Below are 20,877 nucleotides of genomic sequence, written 5' to 3' on the forward strand. Positions count from 1 at the left end.
GAATTATATAGTTATGATTTATTCCCTTTGATGGATGTGTATTATACTTTCAAATAATTTTTATAATTTTTAAGTTTTGTTGAATTAATTATCGCTTACTTCTTGAATATAATCAAATAAGAAACTCACAAGAGAGTGTCTTCATGTACTCCAAAGGTACCTTTATGGGGGATACTATTGTATCACTTTAGTTTGTTCTCAAGTATTCTTTCACTGAAAATACAGTCAGGAAATGTTAATTTAGAATTTCCAATAACTAAGCACTGAAGTTATATAGGAGCCTTCTATGACTTAAAAGGATTGTGATACACAGCAGGGTAGGATTTGGAATTAAATATAAATACTACATGAAATAGTTAATGGAGACGCCTGGTGGCGCTGCAGGTTAACAGTGTGAATACTCGCTCTGCGGATACCCGGGACGCCATTAAGCTGGGAATCAGAGCTCTAAATGCTCACTAAAAGAAGGAAACGTTTTAAGTAAGATCTAGGAAAAGATCATCAGAGAGGGCATCGTTCCAGTGCAAGTCAGAGTCAGAAGGCTCTAATTCAAGGTTACTTAACCAAATCCTCTGGGCCAAGATCGTATACCGAATTGGAGAAACTGCCTTCTGGAGCAGGACTGAACAATGGAGACAGCGCTAGCAAAAACGCTACAGAAAAGGCAAGTGGTCTTTCTTGCTCTACTCTTGATTTTGTGGGAGGCAGGTTCTGAGTCAATTAGGTATTCCATGCCAGAAGAAACAGAAAGTGGCTCCTTTGTGGCCAACCTGGCAAAAGACCTGGGGCTCAGGGTGGGGGAACTGGCCAGTCGCGGCGCGCGAATCCATTACAAAGGAAACAAACAGCTCTTGCAGCTAGATGTAAAGACCGGGAATTTGCTTCTACGTGAAAAACTGGACCGGGAGGTGCTGTGCGGGGCAACAGAACCCTGTATACTGCATTTCCAACTATTACTGGAAAACCCGGTGCAGTTTTTTCAAGCCGACCTGCAGCTCACAGATATAAATGACCACTCCCCAGAGTTCCCAGAGAGTGAAATGCTTCTAAAGATCCCAGAGAGCGCCCAGCCAGGGAGTGTGTTTCCTTTGAAAATAGCTCAGGACTTTGACATAGGAAGCAATACCGTTCAGAGCTACACCGTCCGTCCCAAATCCCATTTTCATGTTCTCACTCATAATCGCGGAGACGGCAGAAAATACCCGGAGCTGGTGCTGGACAAAGCGCTGGATCGCGAGGAGCTGCCTGAGCTCAGTTTAACACTCACGGCGCTGGACGGGGGGGCTCCGCCCAGGTCGGGAACCGCCACAGTCCGCGTCGTCGTCTTGGACAATAACGACAACGCCCCTGAGTTTTTACAGTCGCTCTATGAGGTGCAGGTCCTCGAGAACAGTCCCCCCAACTCCTTAGTTGTTGCTGTTTCCGCCCGAGACTTAGATGTAGGAACATATGGGAGTGTGGCCTATGCGCTCTTCCAAGGCGACGACGTTACTCAACCCTTTGTAATAGACGAAATTACAGGAGAAATTCGTCTAAAAAGAAATTTGGATTTTGAGGCAACTCGATATTATAACGTGGAAATTGTAGCCACGGACGGTGGAGGTCTTTCCGGAAAATGCACCGTAGCTGTGGAAGTGGTGGACGTGAACGACAACGCCCCGGAACTGACCGTGACCACACTCGCCAGCCCGACCCCAGAGAACTCCCCGGAGACTGTAGTTGCTGTTTTCAGTGTTTCTGATCCAGACTCCGGGGACAACGGTAGGATGCTTTGTTCCATCCAGAACGATCTTCCCTTCCTCCTGAAACACACATTCAAGAATTTCTACAGCCTAGTGACAGAGAGGCCACTGGACAGAGAGAGCAGAGCCGAGTACAACATCACCATCTCCGTCACCGACCTGGGCACCCCCAGGCTGAAAACTGAGCACGTGATAACCGTGCAGGTCTCCGACGTCAACGACAACGCGCCCGCCTTCACCCGCACCTCCTACACCCTGCTGGTCCGCGAAAACAACAGCCCCGCGCTGCACATCGGCAGCGTCAGCGCCACAGACGCAGACGCGGGCGCCAACGCCCAGGTCACCTACTCGCTGCTGCCGCCCCAGGACGCGCACCTGCCGCTCGCCTCCTTGGTCTCCATCAACGCCGACAGCGGCCAGCTGTTCGCGCTCAGGGCGCTGGACTTCGAGGCCCTGCAGGCGTTCGAGTTCCGCGTGCGCGCGGCCGACGCGGGCTCCCCGGCGCTGAGCAGCGAGGCGCGCGTGCGCGTGCAGGTGCTGGACGCCAACGACAACGCGCCGTTCGTGCTGTACCCGCTGCAGAACGGCTCTGCGCCCTGCACCGAGCTGGTGCCCAGGGCGGCCGAGGCGGGCTACCTGGTGAGCAAGGTGGTGGCGGTGGACGGCGACGCGGGCCAGAACGCCTGGCTGTCCTACCAGCTGCTCAAGGCCACGGAGCCCGGGCTGTTCGGCGTGTGGGCGCACAACGGCGAGGTGCGCACCGCCAGGCTGCTGAGCGAGCGCGACGCGCCCAAGCACAGGCTGCTGGTGCTGGTCAGGGACAACGGCGAGCCGCCGCTGTCGGCCAGCGTCACGCTGCACGTGCTGCTGGTGGACGGCTTCTCCCAGCCCTACCTGCCGCTGCCCGAGGCGGCCGCCGACCCTGCGCGGGCCGACGCGCTCACCGGCTACTTGGTGGTGGCCTTGGCCTCGGTGTCGTCGCTCTTCCTCTTCTCGGTGCTGCTGTTCGTCGCGGTGCGGCTGTGCAGGAGGAGCAGGGCGGCCTCGGTGCCCGCGGGGCCCTTTCCGGGCCACTTGGTGGACGTGAGCGGCACCGGGACCCTGTCCCAGAGCTACCAGTACGAGGTATATCTGAGGGGAGGCTCTAGGACAAATGAGTTCAAATTTCTGAAGCCCATCATCCCCAACCTCCCACCCCAGGGCATTGGTAAAGAAATTGAGGAAAATGCCACCTTCCAGAATAGCTTTGGGTTTGATTAGGGATCTGATCATGATGTAATTTTTTCCCTCACATCCCTGAGATACAGAGTTTGAAAATGCAATGGAGAAAAATCCCATATTCAGATATAGTGGTGATTTCCTTTTTGTAATTGATTTGTCCAATGAACTTCATCTTGTCATGTTTTGGAAAATTCATTTCACTTAACTGCATTTATTTACATAGCACCCATTCCAAATCCATGCATGTCCTTGATGTTTCTGAAATTTTTGCTCTTTTTTTGGTAATTTTAATGACAATCATATATTAATAAAATCAAATAATTAAATTTTCTCTGCAGTCTGCCCATTCTGTTTTGTCACACTGTAAATATATTTTATGCTCAATAGCAAAAATAAAAGTGCATTTGTACAATTTATTTTAGTTGTTTTTCTAAGGAATATATGCATTTATCAAATAACTAAGAAATCATTAGGATGAAAAGCCACAATCTCTTATTACTCCTCTTTTTAGCCCTAATCCCTTTAGCACACATTTTTTAAACAAGCTTTTAAAAAATAAAATTTTAATATACAGGCAGAACAGTGCACAAATCCTCGATGTTCAGCTTAATGAATTTTCACATAGTGAACATACTAAGCATTTAGTACACAAAGAGCTTGATGAAGGAACACCTTACCAGCACCTCAGATGCCACATAAATAATCCTTTTCAATCACTCCCAGCCCAAGTATAATAAATATCCCTACTTCCAATATCTTAGTTTAGTTTTTACTGTTTTTCACTTACATACATGAAATCTTAAAGTATGAACTATTTGGTGTCTGTATATTATATGTATAATATTTTTCCATGATATGGCTTTTTAATTCTAGTTCTTCTCATTGCTTTACAGTATTTCATTGTATTAATATACCACAATTTATTTTATTTTTTTATTTTTTGTCTTTATTTTTTAATGTTACATTAAAAAAATATGAGGTCCCCATATACCCCCACCCCCCTCACCCCACTCCTGCCCCATAACAACAACCTCCTCCATCATCATGAGACATTCATTGCATATGGTGAATACATCTCTGAGCACCACTGCACAATATACCACAATTTAATATTTATCCTATTGTAGATGAATATTTGGGTTGGTGCAGGTTTTGGCTATTGTGGATAGTGCTGCCATGAACATTCTGACAAATGCATTTTGGCAAACATGTGTATCCATTTATGTTGCATATAGGCCAAGAGATGGAATCGCTGGTCATTTAGTAAGTACATGTTTACTTTCAGAAGATACTTCCAAGCAGGTTTCCAAGGTAGCTGTTTTCAATTTACACTGCTGGTTTGATTCTTAATCTTTTTTATTCTCTATCTTTCTATTTCTCTATATCTGCATCTCTATCTCTTCTCCCTTCCCTCTCAGATTTTAGAATTTTCTCTTTATTTTAGAAAAAAATATATACATACACACATATATAAATACAATTTAAAACAAATAAATAAGATGGTCATCCATGTATCCATTGCCCTGCTTAAGAATTAAGAATTAGAATAATGCCAATATCTTGAATTGAGATTTTACTACATACAACCAAAAGAATCTTGAATAATCACCTTAACTCACTGTTGGGAATTGTATCATGTCACCCACAAAGGCAAGTTCAGGTCCCAACCTCCGGCTCTGTGAGTGTGAACCCATTTGTAAGTAGGATCTTTGATTATGTTATTAGTTAGGTGTACCCAAAGTGAATGAGGATAGGGATTAATTCTATATGGTTGAAGTCCTTATAAGCAAAGGAAATAGAACATAGAATCCCCTGGAAGCAGCTAGAAACTGAAAGCCAATGGAATCTGGAAGAGAAAGGAGAAGATGCCACCATGTACACTGCCATGTGATAGAAAAGCCAAGGACCAAGGATCACCAACAGTCAGCTCCTGAATGCCATAAAGCATTCAGGGAGAAAGTACTGCCTTGCTGACTGATACCCCAGGTGGCATCAGAGAAAGCTGACTAGGGAGTCTGGACTTCCACCCATACTTGGCAGTAATGAGACTCTTCCTCCTTATATGTTCAACTAAGGCTGAGTGGGGAACCTGGACTTCTATCACAGCTGGCAGTAACAAGGCAATTCTCCCCCTTCTCCTACCAGAGTGGTATAAGAAGCCATCTAAAATAGAAGGTTTAAATATGATTCAGAGTCTCCTAACATATTGCCTAAATATCCAGGTTTCAATTTTAAAATACACTCATAATACTAAGAACCTGGAAGCCCTCAAACTAAATGAAATAGAGCATTCAATTAACAGATGTTAACACTGCAATGATACAGATGTTAGAGTTACCTAACAGAGTTTAAAGTGAACTTCATAAAAATGCTTCAATGAGTAATTATTCACATGCTTAGAACAAAAGAAAAAATGGAGTCACAGGCAGAGAAATATAAAGTCTAACCAAAGTACTTGAAGATATGAAGAAATATCAATGGAAATATTAGGAATGAAAAATATAACTGATATAGAAATCTCAATGGACTCAAAAGCAGAATGGAGAGGATAAAGTAAGAATCAGTGAGCTGTAAGCTAGAATAATAAAAATTACCCAATCTGAACAACAGAGGTAAAATAGACTGTAAACATGAAAAGAGTCTCAAGGACTTGTGGGTCTATAACAAAAGGTCTAATATTCATATCATTGAAGTTCAAGAAGAGGAGAAAGAAAGTGGAGCTGGAAAAGTATTCAAAGAAATAATAGTTGAAAACTTCCTAAGTTTGACAAAAGACATAAACCTAAAGATTCAACAAGAAAAGCAAACCCCAAACAGATAATTTCAAAGAAATCCATACCAAGACACATCATAGTTGAATTTCTCAAAACTAAAGACGAAGAAAAAAATCGTGAAAGCAGCCAGAGAAAAATGACTGCTAATAATTATTTGAAAGTCAGTGGATTTCTCACCAGAAACCAGGGAGGCCAAGAGGAAATACCACATTTTTCAAGTGCTGAAGAAAAAGATTTGTCAACCTAGAATCCTATTTCCAGTGAAAATATCCTTCATAAATGAAGGAGAAATCAAGACCTTCTCAGATGTAAGAAAGTGAAGAGAAGTTTTGCATTCAGACCTACCCTAAAAGAATGGCCAAAGAGAGTTGGCTAAAGAGAAAGAAAATGATAACAGAACAAATCTTGGAATGTCAGGAAAGAAAAACAAAAAGATGGGTAAATACAATAGACCTTCCTTCTCGAGTTTTTCAAATTAACTTTGAGGGTTGAAGCAAAAATGTTAACCTTCTGATGTGTTTCTAAATATGAATGCAGAAGAAATATTTAAGACATTTATAAATGGGGAAGGGTAAAGGGATATAAAGAGAAGGAAGTTTTCTTTATCATGTTTCAACTGATAAAGTGGCATACTAAGCTATGTAAGTTATGTTTATACCATGTAATATGTAGAGCAAGCACTAAAAATCAATACAAAGGGATTTACTCAAAAACATAGATAAATCAAAATAGAATTATAAAGAATTTTCTAATACTGCCACAGAAAGGCAGGAAAAAGAAAACAGAAGAACAAAAAACCGAGAGGAAATACAGACAGCAAAAAATAAAACTGGAGACTTACTCTCTAACATATCAATAATTACATTAAATGTAAGTGACCTAAATACACCAAGTAAAAGAAAGACATTGGCAGAGTGGATTTTAAAAACACAACCCAACTACCTGCTGACTGCAAGAAAATCAATGCAAATATAATGATGTAGGCATGCTGAAAGTGAGGGGATGGAAAAATATATCATGCAAACATTAAGGAAAAAAGCAAAAATGTCTATAATACCAAATAAAGTAGACTTTGGAGCAAATGAAATTACCAAAGACAAAGAGGGACATTATATAATGATAAAAGGGTTGATCTTCCAAGAGAACACAGCAATCTTAAATGTGTATGCATGAAATAACAGAGTTTCAAATTACGTGAAGCAAAACTGGTAGAACTGAAAGGAGAAATAGACAAACCCACAATTAAAGTTGGAGGCTTCAACACCCCTTTCTAATTTTCTGTAAAAAAAATCAGCAAAGAAATAGATAAACTCAACACCATCAACCAACAGAATATAATACATATTTATAGAACATGCCAACAAATAAGAGCAGACTATACATTCTTTCCAAATGCTCATGGAACATATATAAAATAGACCACATCCTGGGCCATAAAGCAAACCTCAACCAATTTAAAATGATTGACATCATGCAAAGTGTGTTCTCTGGCCACAATGTGTTCAAAAGAAAAGTTAACAGAAAGATAATAGGAAAATCTAAAAAAAAAAAAAAAAAAAAAAAGAAAAAGGAAACTAAACAACACAATCCTAACTAATTAATGTGTTAGAGAGGATGTCTCAAAGAAAATTAAAAATACATTGAGGGAAGTGGATGTGGCTCAAGCTATTATGCTTCCGCTTACTGCACTGGAGATCCTGGATTCTGTTCCTGGTGCCTCCTAAACAAGACCAGCAAGGCAGTTAGCTGACAGGAAGAGATGACTCAATGAGATGACGCCATGAAGTATAGCCATGAGGAAGCACAAGGAGAGACACAATAAGTGGGAGCAGAGGTAGCTCAAGCCATTTGGTGCCTTTCTCCCACATGTGAGGTCCGGGTGTGGATCCCGTGTGCCTCCTAAAAAAAAAAAAAAGACAAGCACACAACAGACAGACACAGAGAACAGACAATGGGTGCATAACAATGGGCAGTGGGGGAGAGTAAATAAATAAAATTTTAAAGAATACATTGAAATACATAGACCTAACTAAAGCAGTACTGAGAGGGAAATTTATAGCACTAAATGCAAATATTAGAAAAGAGAAAAATTCTCAAACCAATCATCTAAGCTCCCACCTCAAGAATCTAGAAAAAGTTGAGTAAAATAACTTAAAGCAGAGGGAAGTAAATAATATATTAGTAGAAATCAAAGAAATTCAAAACAGAAAAACAGTAGAGAAATCAAACAAGGAGCTGGTTCTTTGAAAAGATCAATAAAATGGACAAACCTCTAGGAAGACTTGCAAAAAGTCATCTTACCTGAACATTCAAGATTTCAAATGTGGCTCAGCATTAAATCCTTTACATTTGCAAACTTTTCTGCAGTATAGCTTACATAAGGTAAGAGGCTTCTTTAAGTGATTGCTTACATATCTATATCTTTCTCCTGAATTATTGTGCTTTTCTTTGCATGTAACTAAATTAAAGAAGAGTATAGGAGGTTCAATTCATCTTTGAAGATTAGTCTTGGTTTTATTTTTCATTTTTAATAACTTGAAGAACTTTTCAAAAGATAATGGAATTAAAGGAAAACAAATATTTGTAGTATAAAAATGAAACTCAGCTTGATCAACCAGGAAATAATTATAAACTAACTAAATAAAACTAAGTTTAATATACTTCACAATGTTTTATCAATTTAAGTACTATTTCAGCTCATTAGTAATCTCATCCAGCTTAGTTACACATACAGATATCCACTTTAGAACACATGAGCATAGAGAGCATGGAGCATGATGGCGTGTTTTCTTTTTTATTTTATCAGTTTGGCCATGTTGTGTCCAGAGGAGAGCAAGGTTTTGCCACCCAGGGGATAAAGCTGGGAAATATGATTAAGATGATTCCCAGTAAATGACAGAAATGTTCTGTATCTTGAAAGAGGTGTGGTTTGCATGAACATATCTATTTTTTAAGTGGTAGAGTTAAGATTGGTGCATTTCCACAGGAAAGATGAATATGCCAGTGGAATAGAACTGAGAGGAAAGAAGTAAATCCTCACATACATGGCCAATTTATTTTTGACAATGGTGCCAAGTCCACTCAAGTCTCTTCAACAAATGGTGCTTGCTGAGAAAATTGGATATCCACGTGCAAAGGAATGAAAGTAGACTCCTGCTTCATACCACTACAAAAATAACTCAAAATGGACCAAGGACTTACATATAAGAAGTAAACTTATGAAAGTCCCAGAAGAAAACACAGAGCAATTTCTTTAGGACCTGTATTAGGTAATGGATTCCTAGACTTTATACCAAAAGCACAAGGAAAAAAAAAGTAGATATATTGGACCTTATCAAAATTTAAAATTTTTGCTCACCAAATGACATTATGAAGAAAATGAAAAAGATAACCTAAAGAATGGGAGAAATTCTTTGGAAACCATATTCTGATAAATGTTTAATGCCCAAAAAACGTGAAGAACTCTTACGACTCAACAGCAAAAAGACAGCCCCATTTAAAAATGGGCAAAGGACTTGAATAGATACTTTCCCAAAGAAGTTACACAAATGGCCAATAAGCACATAAATGGATGCTCAACCTCATTAGCCATTTAGGAAATGCAAATAAAAATCACAACAAGATACTACCTCATACTCACTACAGTGGCTACTATTTTAAAATGAGAATAACAAGTTTTGGTAAGGATGCAAAGAAATAGGAACCTGAGGGGAGGCTATCCAGGCTCCCCTCAGGAACCCTCATGTATTTTTGATGGGAGTATAAAACAGTGCAGGTGCTGTGGTACACAGTTTGGCAGTTCCTCAGAAAGTTAAGTATAGAATTACCATTTGACCTGGCAATCTTACTTCTAGATATATACCAAACAGAATTCAAAGCAGGAACTCGAACAGATATGTGTACACCAATTTCTATAGCAGCATTATTCACACTTTCTAAAAGGTGGAAGCAACCCAAGTGTCCATCAACAGATGAATGGATAAACAAAATGTGGTATAGAGATACAATGAAATATGATCAAGCTATAAAAAGGAATTGAATTCTAATACAGTGTACAACATGGACAAACCTTGAAGGACATTATGTTGAGTGAAATAAGCCAGACACAAAAGGATAAATATTATATTATTTCACTTATAGGAAATAACTAGGATATGCAAATCCATAGAGAAAGTAGATAACTGGATACCAGGTAGAGAGGTGGGAGTAGGGAATGGAAAATTAATGGTTAAAAGGTACAGAATTTCTGTTTGGGGTGATATAAAAGTTTTGGTAATGCATGGTGGGTGGTAATGGCAGCACAACAATGTAAATGTAATTAACACCACTGAATTGTATAATTGAAAGTCATCAAAATGGGACATATGTTTTATATATGTTATCACAACAAAAAGTTTTTAAAGAGATTGGTGCACTTCAATTTATCTAACCATTACCTCAAGTAAAGAAGTATATAAAAGTAATCATTGTAGGAGGGAAAGGTAGAAATAAAAGATTGACAGAGCATTGTGAATTTAGGTGATATGTACATGGAGATTTATTATATTATTCTGTTTATGTATACATTGGAATTTTTCCATACTAAAATGTTTCCAAATAAAATTTTTTAAATTGTGAGAACATGTTTACGAAAGTAAAGTTAATTCAACTTTACTCTAAGAAATAAAATCAAAGCAAAAGAAAGCAAAGAAGAAAAACATTCTCGTGAAAAACTAATGCAATCTACTTTCCAAAAAAGCAGTTTCTTGACATACCATACCTTTTTGGGGGGTACATTGTGATATTATTTTCTCTCTATCAAAAATATCAATGTTCTCAGGAACTAAACTGTAAGCACTTTAAAAAGTCATCTCAGTGATCTAAATTGTTTGACATATACTGCACTGATGTTAAACTTTCCTTTAAAATGAAAAAAAAAAGCAGTAAGCTGTATTTGAGGATGTCTGGTGGTCCTGCAGGCAAAAAGGGTGAATAAAGAACTTTGCAGGTACTGGGTATGCCATTTACCTGGGTAAAGAACTCTGAATGCTCACTGAAAAAGGAAACATTTAGAATTGAGGTGGATATAGGCTTGTTTCAGGGAAGAAAGTAAATCCATCCAAGATGTTTATGATTTTTTATTTTGCTCCCTTGCTGCATTTTATTTTTGGTGTCACAGAAGCAGGCTATTCATACAGTGGAGGAATAGTCTGGTCTCAGTAACATTTGTCAGTTGAACCCTAGAGGCCAGTCACATTGATCTTCTCTAGTCCTCAAGGTAGATAGAAGTGGTTTTTAACTATAAAATGATCTCATCTGGTCAGAGTCGAGATTTTATTTCACTTCCTTTATCTTACCTCAATTTAAAGTATTTTGAAAAATATCTTCATTTTAAACCTTCTGTCTTCTTGGCGCTTGCCTAAAGTAAATTTTGTTTGAACTCAGTTGGTATGATCTCTCAATATGAAACCAATCTGAACTGAATTATGTTTGGCATGTTTTATGTTCTTATATGTGCACTGTGATCCTGCTTTATTTCATAGATTTTCAGGATATTTGGAGATAGATTTTCCATTTTATGAGCAGAAACTGGTGAGATAGGAATGGATAAAGTCATAATGCCTCATCATTGAATTCCATGGCATCCACTCAAATGTAATTCAGCTTAAAAACATCTTTTCACTCTATCTTATTTGGCTTATATTTATAGAAATTAGTTTCATCCTTTCCATAAAGAGATTATGGAAGTTATTCTTGAATGTTTGTTTTCTGCATTGCTGCAACAGGATAACATATTTGAACTCTGTTTAATTGATTAATATAAGGGGACTTTGACCAAAAATACTAGATAATAAGCCCCTTAAAAATCATGATAAATTTCACTCATATAAAATTGAAGTGGTATTCTGAAGTGATTATGATAAATCCTTGACTGCTCTTGGATCCACTTTTGAATAATTTAATTTACTTAGATACTTCTATGTAAGTATTTTTTGGCCTGTTTTTCTCCTAATAACCTAGTTGTTCCCTTTACTGTGTAGGCGAAACCATACAACAAAGTAAGTGTGTTGCTTTGTTATTTTATAAGTCATGTAATTTAGAGAAATGATTATGTTACCATCAGCACTGCTAACCAATTTCTTCCAAGTTTTACATAGTTTGATGATGAGCTTGTTGGGACAATCAAATGGTGTACTTCTGGGACTCACAAATTATACTGTTCATCAGAGATAAATTGCACTGTTGAAGAATCAAAGCTGATTACAGAAAGTTTATGTTAACTGAAGGAGTGATTCTTAAATGTTAGTATGAATGGTAATCACTAAAGGAGAAAGATTGAAATGCAGATTCCCATGAGTATCACGAGACACCTTGATTCAAGATCTGGAGAAGATACCAGGAATCGGCTTAAACAACAACAACAGCAAGACTCTCAGGTAATTCTTTCTGCATGGGGTTCACACATTACAGTTGGAGAAACACTGACTTCATAATACACAGATTTTGGAAATACTATTAACCGGAATGCACTTCATAAAGTTGTCAATTTGAACGCATGGTGGCAGTACAGGCTAAGGAAGTGAAGAAATCTAATTCGGTGGACTCTATATCATCCAGAAGCCGAAGGAAAAAAATTCCAAACAGCTAGAGCTAAGGTAGGAGTGCTTAAGAAAGCAGTTGTCACCATAGGATTTATAAGAGAAAAAATTCTACAGCAGAGACATTTGGATTCCTGGAGGGTCGACTGTGGATGTGTTAACTGGGAGCTGAAAAGATTTTTCCCTCTGGAATCAGACATAACAAGAGAGATGGCGCAAACAAAAATCCAGCACAAGAAAAGGCAAGTAGTGAGCTTTATTGTATTGATGATTTTGTGGGAAGTGGATTCAGAATCAATTCAGTATTCTGTGCTGGAGGAGTCAGAAAGTGGCACATTTGTGGCCAATTTGACAAAGGACCTGGGACTCAGTGTGGGAGAACTGGCCCGGCGAGGTGCCCGGGTTGTTTTCAAGGGGAACAGACAGTATTTGCAGCTTCACCCAGGGACCCATAATTTGCTGCTAAATGGGAAACTGGACCGGGAAGAGATCTGCGGCTCCACTGAGCCGTGTATGCGACCTTTCCAAGTGTTACTGGAAAATCCCTTGCAATTTTTTCAGGCTGAGTTGCGGATCAGAGATATAAATGACCACACCCCAGAGTTCCCCGCCAGAGAGATGCTCCTAAAAATATCAGAAATTACTTCTCCAGGAAAGGTATTCCCTTTGAAAATGGCACAGGATTTAGACGCCGGCAGCAACAGCCTTCAGAGCTACACAGTCAGCTCCAACCCTCACTTCCACGTTCTCACTCGCGATCGCGGTGACGGCAGGAAGTTCCCTGAGCTGGTGCTGGACACAGCGTTGGACCGCGAGGAGGAGCCTCACCCTCACTGCGCTGGATGGCGGGTCTCCGCCCAGGTCAGGCACCGCGGAGATTCAGATCCTGGTCTTGGATATCAATGACAATGCTCCTGAGTTTACTCAAGAGCTCTATAAGGCGCAAGTCCTGGAGAACGAACCCCTTGGCTCACTGGTTGTCACCGTCTCAGCCAAAGACTTAGATGCAGGATCCTTCGCGGAGGTATCTTATGCCTTATTTCAAGACGATGATGAGAACCAACCTTTTGAAATAAACGCAATCACAGGAGAAATTCGACTGAGAAAGACTTTGGATTTTGAGGAGTTTCAGTCTTATCATGTGGATGTTGAGGCCACAGATGGTGGGGGACTATCAGGAAAATGCTCTGTAGTAATTGAGGTACTGGATGTGAATGACAACGCCCCTGAATTAACCATGTCATCATTCACAAGTCCCATCCCGGAAAACTTGCCAGAGACCATAGTGGCAGTTTTCAGTGTTTCAGACGCAGATTCTGGACATAATCAACAGATTATTTGCTCTATAGATGACAATATCCCCTTCCTTCTGAGGCCGTCCATCGAGAATTTCTACACCCTGATAACAGAAGGGGCACTAGACAGAGAGGACAGAGCAGAGTTTAACGTCACCATCACCGTCAGCGACCTGGGCACCCCCAGGCTGAAGACCGAGCACAGCATAACCGTGCAGGTCTCCGACGTCAACGACAACGCGCCCGCCTTCACCCGCACCTCCTACACCCTGCTGGTCCGCGAGAACAACAGCCCCGCGCTGCACATCGGCAGCGTCAGCGCCACAGACGCAGACGCGGGCGCCAACGCCCAGGTCACCTACTCGCTGCTGCCGCCCCAGGACGCGCACCTGCCGCTCGCCTCCTTGGTCTCCGTCAACGCCGACAGCGGCCAGCTGTTCGCGTTCAGGGCGCTGGACTTCGAGGCCCTGCAGGCGTTCGAGTTCCGCGTGCGCGCGGCCGACGCGGGCTCCCCGGCGCTGAGCAGCGAGGCGCGCGTGCGCGTGCAGGTGCTGGACGCCAACGACAACGCGCCGTTCGTGCTGTACCCGCTGCAGAACGGCTCTGCGCCCTGCACCGAGCTGGTGCCCAGGGCGGCCGAGGCGGGCTACCTGGTGAGCAAGGTGGTGGCGGTGGACGGCGACGCGGGCCAGAACGCCTGGCTGTCCTACCAGCTGCTCAAGGCCACGGAGCCCGGGCTGTTCGGCGTGTGGGCGCACAACGGCGAGGTGCGCACCGCCAGGCTGCTGAGCGAGCGCGACGCGCCCAAGCACAGGCTGCTGGTGCTGGTCAGGGACAACGGCGAGCCGCCGCTGTCGGCCAGCGTCACGCTGCACGTGCTGCTGGTGGACGGCTTCTCCCAGCCCTACCTGCCGCTGCCCGAGGCGGCCGCCGGCCCTGCGCGGGCCGACGCGCTCACCGGCTACTTGGTGGTGGCCTTGGCCTCGGTGTCGTCGCTCTTCCTCTTCTCGGTGCTGCTGTTCGTCGCGGTGCGGCTGTGCAGGAGGAGCAGGGCGGCCTCGGTGCCCGAGGGGCCCTTTCCGGGCCACGTGGTGGACGTGAGCGGCACCGGGACCCTGTCCCAGAGTTACCAGTACGAGGTGTGTCTCATGGGAGACTCTGGGACCAGGGATTTCAAGTTCCTGAAGCCGATTTTCCCCAACTACCCTCCCCAGAGCACTGGGGGAGTAATGGAGGAAAACACCACTTTTCCGAATAGCTTCTGATTCAGTTAAGTATTGGGTTATTCTACTATACCTTACATTAAATTTGGAGATCTTTTAACTTAAGGTTTCATGTTAATGATACTTGTTATTGAGTGTTTTTTGCTGATTTCACAAGCATTTGTTAGTTAAAATTATAAAAATTAGATACTGGGGATACAAAGTATTTTCCCTATATTTTGGTTAGTAGTTTTTGATTGTTCTTACTTAACTACATTTGACAATCTGGATAAAAATGGAATTTTTATTTGCATATTTTAATATGCAGAAGCTAATCTGTTCTTTTTATAAATATTATATTCCAAAATCATTCGGTAAAATTGTATTTCAATATATTGGTGACAGTTGTCACTATTGCTATGTAGGGCAATTTAAAAATTTCGTATGTTTGATAGTTAATCTTCCAATGTACATCTTGTTTTGGGGCAACTTCTACAGTGTGAGACACTAAAGACAAACCCCCAAAATGGCTAAAAACTGAGATAGAAGTCGTTCACTGATTTCAGTATGCCATGATAGTCAATACTTATTTTCAATGAACGTAAACTTTACTAAAGTGTCAACACATTAAATTACTCACAGGTTGTGAGTTTCAAATAAGGTAATGTTGATCTTTTGAAAAAAATACCAAGTCAGTTACAAATGCTTAATAAACATTTGTTGAATGTTACTAATATTCCAATAGTAAAATTTAAATAATAATACGTTTTCAAGGGATAAAGAAATATTAATATTCCCTATTCAGTATAGCTTCCTCACAATGAGTGAAATTATTAAATCACTGCTTAGCAGTTATTTTTTTGTTGTCCCTCTAAATAGAAAACACCTTTCCACTTGCCCTAAACTCTATTACAGAACACAGAATGTTTGAAAGCACATTTTGTCTCCTTGTCTTTGTCTCACAAGTTGGTCATCGGAAGGTATTGTTTTGGAAAAATCAAATTACCTTTTCCAAGCTCCTCCTCCCAACTCTCAAGCTTCTACTTGTGATACCTGCCAAGACGTTGGTACTGTATTAGTAACAAATCATTAAGTAATGCCAAATTTTCCCTGTATAAGCATAATTTGCCTTTAATAACCACAAAACCATTTATTTTCACATTGTAGCCTATATTTTATCTTATTCATATCAGATTTGGGCATATTATGAAAAATCCCTCTTTTCAACTTAAAGAAGCAGGCAATTTATACTTCAGTAACATTCTAGCGAATATTTTATTTTTATCCTTAATTAAAATGGAACTTGGCTTAACTAAATACAATTTAATTAAATTGTATTTGGCTGTATTTTGTCCAGATATGTGAATTGTCATGGATAATTACCTATTGGTTCAATTAACAGAGGGGAACACTTTCTGTTTTTGTACTCCCAGACATTTCCCCTCCCCTCCTTAGAATAGCATTTTTCTACTTTGGGGAAATGGTATCTTCCACTATTCTCACTTCCACAATGTAGCTTTAATTGAAACATGATGTTTTAAGATGACCCCACCCACAGTCCCAGAGACCATAGCCCAGTATAGGCCCTTGTCCAAAGGAGACAGGTCAGAACCCTTCCTGCAGGCAGTATTTTTTTTTTACTTCATTGACTATTTCTTTCCTCAAGTTTGTAGAAAACTCATTGCCTGACTTCTGAGCTTTTGCTAATTGCTAATAAAACAAATAACTATTTCCTTTCATGTTTACTGGATGACTGCACATAGTGAATTTATGCAATGAAAAAATCCCCCAATACTACATATCCCAGAGCCTGATAAGAAATCACATTTTCATTGTCTTTCATGAGTTACAAACTTTATAAATTGGAATTAGTGTATCAAAATTTCACAATTCCTTGTAACATAATAGAACAAGTTATTGTTTGTGATAGAATGTAAATTCCTTGAGAGCAGGAAGTTTTGTGTTTCATTTACTGATTTATTCCCAGAAAATAGTAGGGTGTCTACATAGATAAATTCTTGTTACATGAATAAATGAATTTGTTTTGAGCAGTTTTGGGTGTTGAACTTGTACTTTTATAAAGAAGATGAATGTATGTATTACTTTTGCTCCCACAATCATTGTTTGCTATCTGAACAAGACTGCAAAATAGGTGGGGAGAGGGAAGGCATACATAACACTCTATTATGAACTAAAAGTTGTGCATGCCTGCATGTAATATGCTTTGAAATGAAAAACTGTAGGAAGTTGTAAAGCAGAACGCTTGGTGGCGCTGCAGGCTAAGAGTGAAAAACTGATGTGGTCGACTTCGTTACTCCAGGAAAGCTGAGCAGTTTCTGGCAGTTCATACAAGGAAGGAAACATTTTACATTACTGGGGACAGAAGGTTTAAGAGAGGCAACTATCCCCATGTCAGTCAGTGTTCAGAGGAACTAATTCGGGCTTCTAGAATCAAGATTGCTGGATTGGCTGTAAAGCAATTATTTTTAAATTAAATACTTCATCTTTTGGACCCGAGGAACGATGGAGACTCCGCTCCCCAAAGCGCTGCGGAAAAGGCAAGTGACCGCCATTTTTACCCTGTTACTATTGTGGGGGGCGGGCGGTGCGACCGTTCACTATTCGGTTCTAGAAGAGAGAGAGAGCGGCTGTGTTGTGGCCAACCTAGCAAAGGATCTGGGGCTGGGCGTAGGGGAGCTGGCTGCGCGAGGAGCCCGGATTCTTTCCAAAGGGAACAAACAGTATTTGCAGCTTGAGCAGAAGAGTGGGAATTTGCTCCTCAAAGAAAGATTGGACCGGGAGGAGTTGTGTGGTGACACGGATCCATGTGTACAGCATTTCCAGGTGTTACTGGGAAACCCGGTGCAATTTTTTCAAGGTGAACTACAACTCCAAGACATAAATGACCATGCCCCAGAATTCTTGGAAAATGAAATCCTCCTGAAAATTTCGGAAGGCAGCCACCCAGGGACTGTATTTCCTTTGAAAATTGCTCAAGACTTGGACGTAGGCAGCAACACAGTTCAGAACTATACTATTAGCACCAACGTCCATTTCCACCTTTTCACTCGCAGTCACAGTGACGGCAGGAAATACCCAGAGCTGGTGCTGGACAAAGCGCTGGACCGTGAGGAGCAGCCTGAGCTTAGGTTAACCCTCACGGCGCTGGATGGTGGGACTCCGCCCAGGTCTGGGACTTCCCAGGTTCTCATAGTGGTACTGGACATCAATGACAACGCCCCTGAATTTCCTCGGAGGCTCTACGAGGTGCAGGTCCCAGAGAACAGCCCCATCGGCTCTCTTGTCATCACCGTCTCCGCTAGAGACTTAGATGCTGGAACCCACGGGGAGCTCTCCTACTCTTTTTTCCAATCTTCGAATCAAATTATTCAAGCTTTTGAAATAAACGAAGTCACTGGAGAAATTCGATTAAAAAAACAGTTGGATTTTGAGGAAATTCAATCTTACCGAATTGAAATTGAAGCCTCAGACGGCGGAGGTCTCTCAGGAAAATGCACCATAGCCATAGAACTGGTGGATGTAAACGATAACACCCCTGAACTGACAATGTCATTACTCACCAGCGATATCCCAGAAAACTCCCCTGAGACTGTGGTCGCTATTTTCGGAATTTCAGATCCAGACTCAGGGAATAATGGAAAAATTACGTGTTCCATTCCAGACCATCTACCGTTCCTTCTGAAACCTACTGTCGATAACTTCTACACCCTGGTAACAGAAGGTGCACTGGACAGAGAGAGCAGAGCCGAGTACAACGTCACCATCACAGTCACCGACCTGGGCACCCCCAGGCTGAAGACCGAGCACGTGATAACCGTGCAGGTCTCCGACGTCAACGACAACGCGCCCGCCTTCACCCGCACCTCCTACACCCTGCTGGTCCGCGAGAACAACAGCCCCGCGCTGCACATCGGCAGCGTCAGCGCCACAGACGCAGACGCGGGCGCCAACGCCCAGGTCACCTACTCGCTGCTGCCGCCCCAGGACGCGCACCTGCCGCTCGCCTCCTTGGTCTCCGTCAACGCCGACAGCGGCCAGCTGTTCGCGCTCAGGGCGCTGGACTTCGAGGCCCTGCAGGCGTTCGAGTTCCGCGTGCGCGCGGCCGACGCGGGCTCCCCGGCGCTGAGCAGCGAGGCGCGCGTGCGCGTGCAGGTGCTGGACGCCAACGACAACGCGCCGTTCGTGCTGTACCCGCTGCAGAACGGCTCTGCGCCCTGCACCGAGCTGGTGCCCAGGGCGGCCGAGGCGGGCTACCTGGTGAGCAAGGTGGTGGCGGTGGACGGCGACGCGGGCCAGAACGCCTGGCTGTCCTACCAGCTGCTCAAGGCCACGGAGCCCGGGCTGTTCGGCGTGTGGGCGCACAACGGCGAGGTGCGCACCGCCAGGCTGCTGAGCGAGCGCGACGCGCCCAAGCACAGGCTGCTGGTGCTGGTCAGGGACAACGGCGAGCCGCCGCTGTCGGCCAGCGTCACGCTGCACGTGCTGCTGGTGGACGGCTTCTCCCAGCCCTACCTGCCGCTGCCCGAGGCGGCCGCCGACCCTGCGCGGGCCGACGCGCTCACCGGCTACTTGGTGGTGGCCTTGGCCTCGGTGTCGTCGCTCTTCCTCTTCTCGGTGCTGCTGTTCGTCGCGGTGCGGCTGTGCAGGAGGAGCAGGGCGGCCTCGGTGCCCGCGGGGCCCTTTCCGGGCCACTTGGTGGACGTGAGCGGCACCGGGACCCTGTCCCAGAGCTACCAGTACGAGGTGTGTCTCATGGGAGACTCTGGGACCAGAGATTTCAAGTTCCTGAAACCAATTAACTCCAATCTCCCTCCCCAGAGCATTGGGAGTGAAGGGGAAGAAAACTCATTTCGGCATAATTTTGGTTTTTGATAAAGGAATGAAAATTCAAGTGCCTGTGAATATATTCCTACCAAGAAATTTATCCTGATCTTCATTCTAAGATTAGGATAAATTATTTCATGTACTCTGTGAACAATTATGCTTCGCATGCTGCCCACTGCGTAGTAAATCTTCATTGGAAACGTTTTTAATTTTTGAAAATTGTCCTCAATCTTTATGGTTACTTTCATTTTTAAAGTTGATTTGAATAGTATACTCGTACTTTTAACCCAAGTTTGAAAATCACTTATTGTAGAATATCTTTTTTAAAAAAATTAAATCACTGTGCATCAAAGACTACTTTAACACTTTAAATCTCCCAAGGAAACCTGTAAGGGGAGGCACCTTACAGAGCTTCAGTAAGTTCAGCAATGTCACCGACTAAGAAGTGGCAAACCTGAGCATCTCCCTAGATCTGTCCTACTCCGAGATCAATGACCTTGCTACCTGCAATACTGTTTTCTGTCATTAGCTCTCACCTGACAAAGTCTTTAATATATTTATAAATAACAATGTGTGTATTGCTCCATTGTAATTTTTAGAAGCCAATAGACCAGTATTTCTGAAACAGTTATTCAATTATTGTTATGAAAGTACTCATCAAATTCAAAGTAAAAAATAAACAAGCAAAAGATCAACCTGTGCTTCCTTATCTGAGCATATGACTTCATTTCACAGAAAAATTATCTTGAATAGAAATTTTATGAATTTTGATTGCTTCATTAGTTTATGTATCTTCTCCAGAGCTCAATAATTTCTCTCCAATAATCCCTAGCTGCTTTTGTAATGTTTTCCTGCTTTAATTTTTTTTTCAATTTTAGTTTATTTTCAAATACTTCCTACCCAATATCCTGCAGTGCTGTATTAGGACAGCAAAGGAAAGTAAGTAGTTTTAAACATGTAAAATTAAAAGTACATGTAAATGATCATTAATTACCTAGAGATTATTGGGAGTTACAGATAACCTTTGTTATGATAATCTGTTACTACTTTTTCTTAAAAATGTACCCAGGTAATTTTGGCAAAGCTGTATTCTGAAAATATTATGAACCAGCACTGCTAAATCTAAAAATATGAATTCTATTACTACTACCATACATCACTAATGGGATAGAGTCTATGGGGGGGAAATTCTTCAAAGCTATAAAATCTTAAGTTGTTTT

The 20,877-nt window shown here is 42.1% G+C and overlaps 3 protein-coding genes across 3 annotated transcripts; all 3 read left to right on the forward strand.

Moving 5' to 3' along the window:
- The first annotated feature begins 415 nt into the window (after positions 1 to 415).
- On the forward strand, positions 416 to 7,657 carry PCDHB5 (protocadherin beta 5). Its single transcript, XM_004452570.5, has one exon. The coding sequence runs from the start codon at positions 630 to 632 to the stop codon at positions 3,000 to 3,002; it is 2,373 nt and encodes a 790-aa protein (XP_004452627.2). The 5' UTR covers positions 416 to 629; the 3' UTR covers positions 3,003 to 7,657.
- A 4,868-nt stretch (positions 7,658 to 12,525) lies between these two features.
- LOC101445260 (protocadherin beta-6) lies at positions 12,526 to 16,863 on the forward strand. Its single transcript, XM_004484930.5, is given in 2 exon segments — positions 12,526 to 13,139; positions 13,141 to 16,863. Coding segments are annotated over 2 exon segments (2,349 nt in total). The 3' UTR covers positions 14,876 to 16,863.
- Positions 16,864 to 16,923: 60 nt separating this feature from the next.
- Positions 16,924 to 20,352, forward strand: LOC101444809 (protocadherin beta-17-like). Its single transcript, XM_004452572.4, has one exon. The coding sequence runs from the start codon at positions 17,336 to 17,338 to the stop codon at positions 19,703 to 19,705; it is 2,370 nt and encodes a 789-aa protein (XP_004452629.2). The 5' UTR covers positions 16,924 to 17,335; the 3' UTR covers positions 19,706 to 20,352.
- Positions 20,353 to 20,877: the final 525 nt, after the last annotated feature.

This window comes from Dasypus novemcinctus, chromosome 2 (genome assembly GCF_030445035.2).
Source record: "Dasypus novemcinctus isolate mDasNov1 chromosome 2, mDasNov1.1.hap2, whole genome shotgun sequence".
Taxonomy (NCBI): Eukaryota; Metazoa; Chordata; class Mammalia; order Cingulata; family Dasypodidae; genus Dasypus; species Dasypus novemcinctus.

Bases quoted from the DNA above. Each gene is read 5' to 3' on its own strand.
- LOC101444809 (XM_004452572.4), top strand. From the start codon at position 17,336: ATGGAGACTCCGCTCCCCAAAGCGCTGCGGAAAAGGCAAGTGACCGCC.
- PCDHB5 (XM_004452570.5), top strand. From the start codon at position 630: ATGGAGACAGCGCTAGCAAAAACGCTACAGAAAAGGCAAGTGGTCTTT.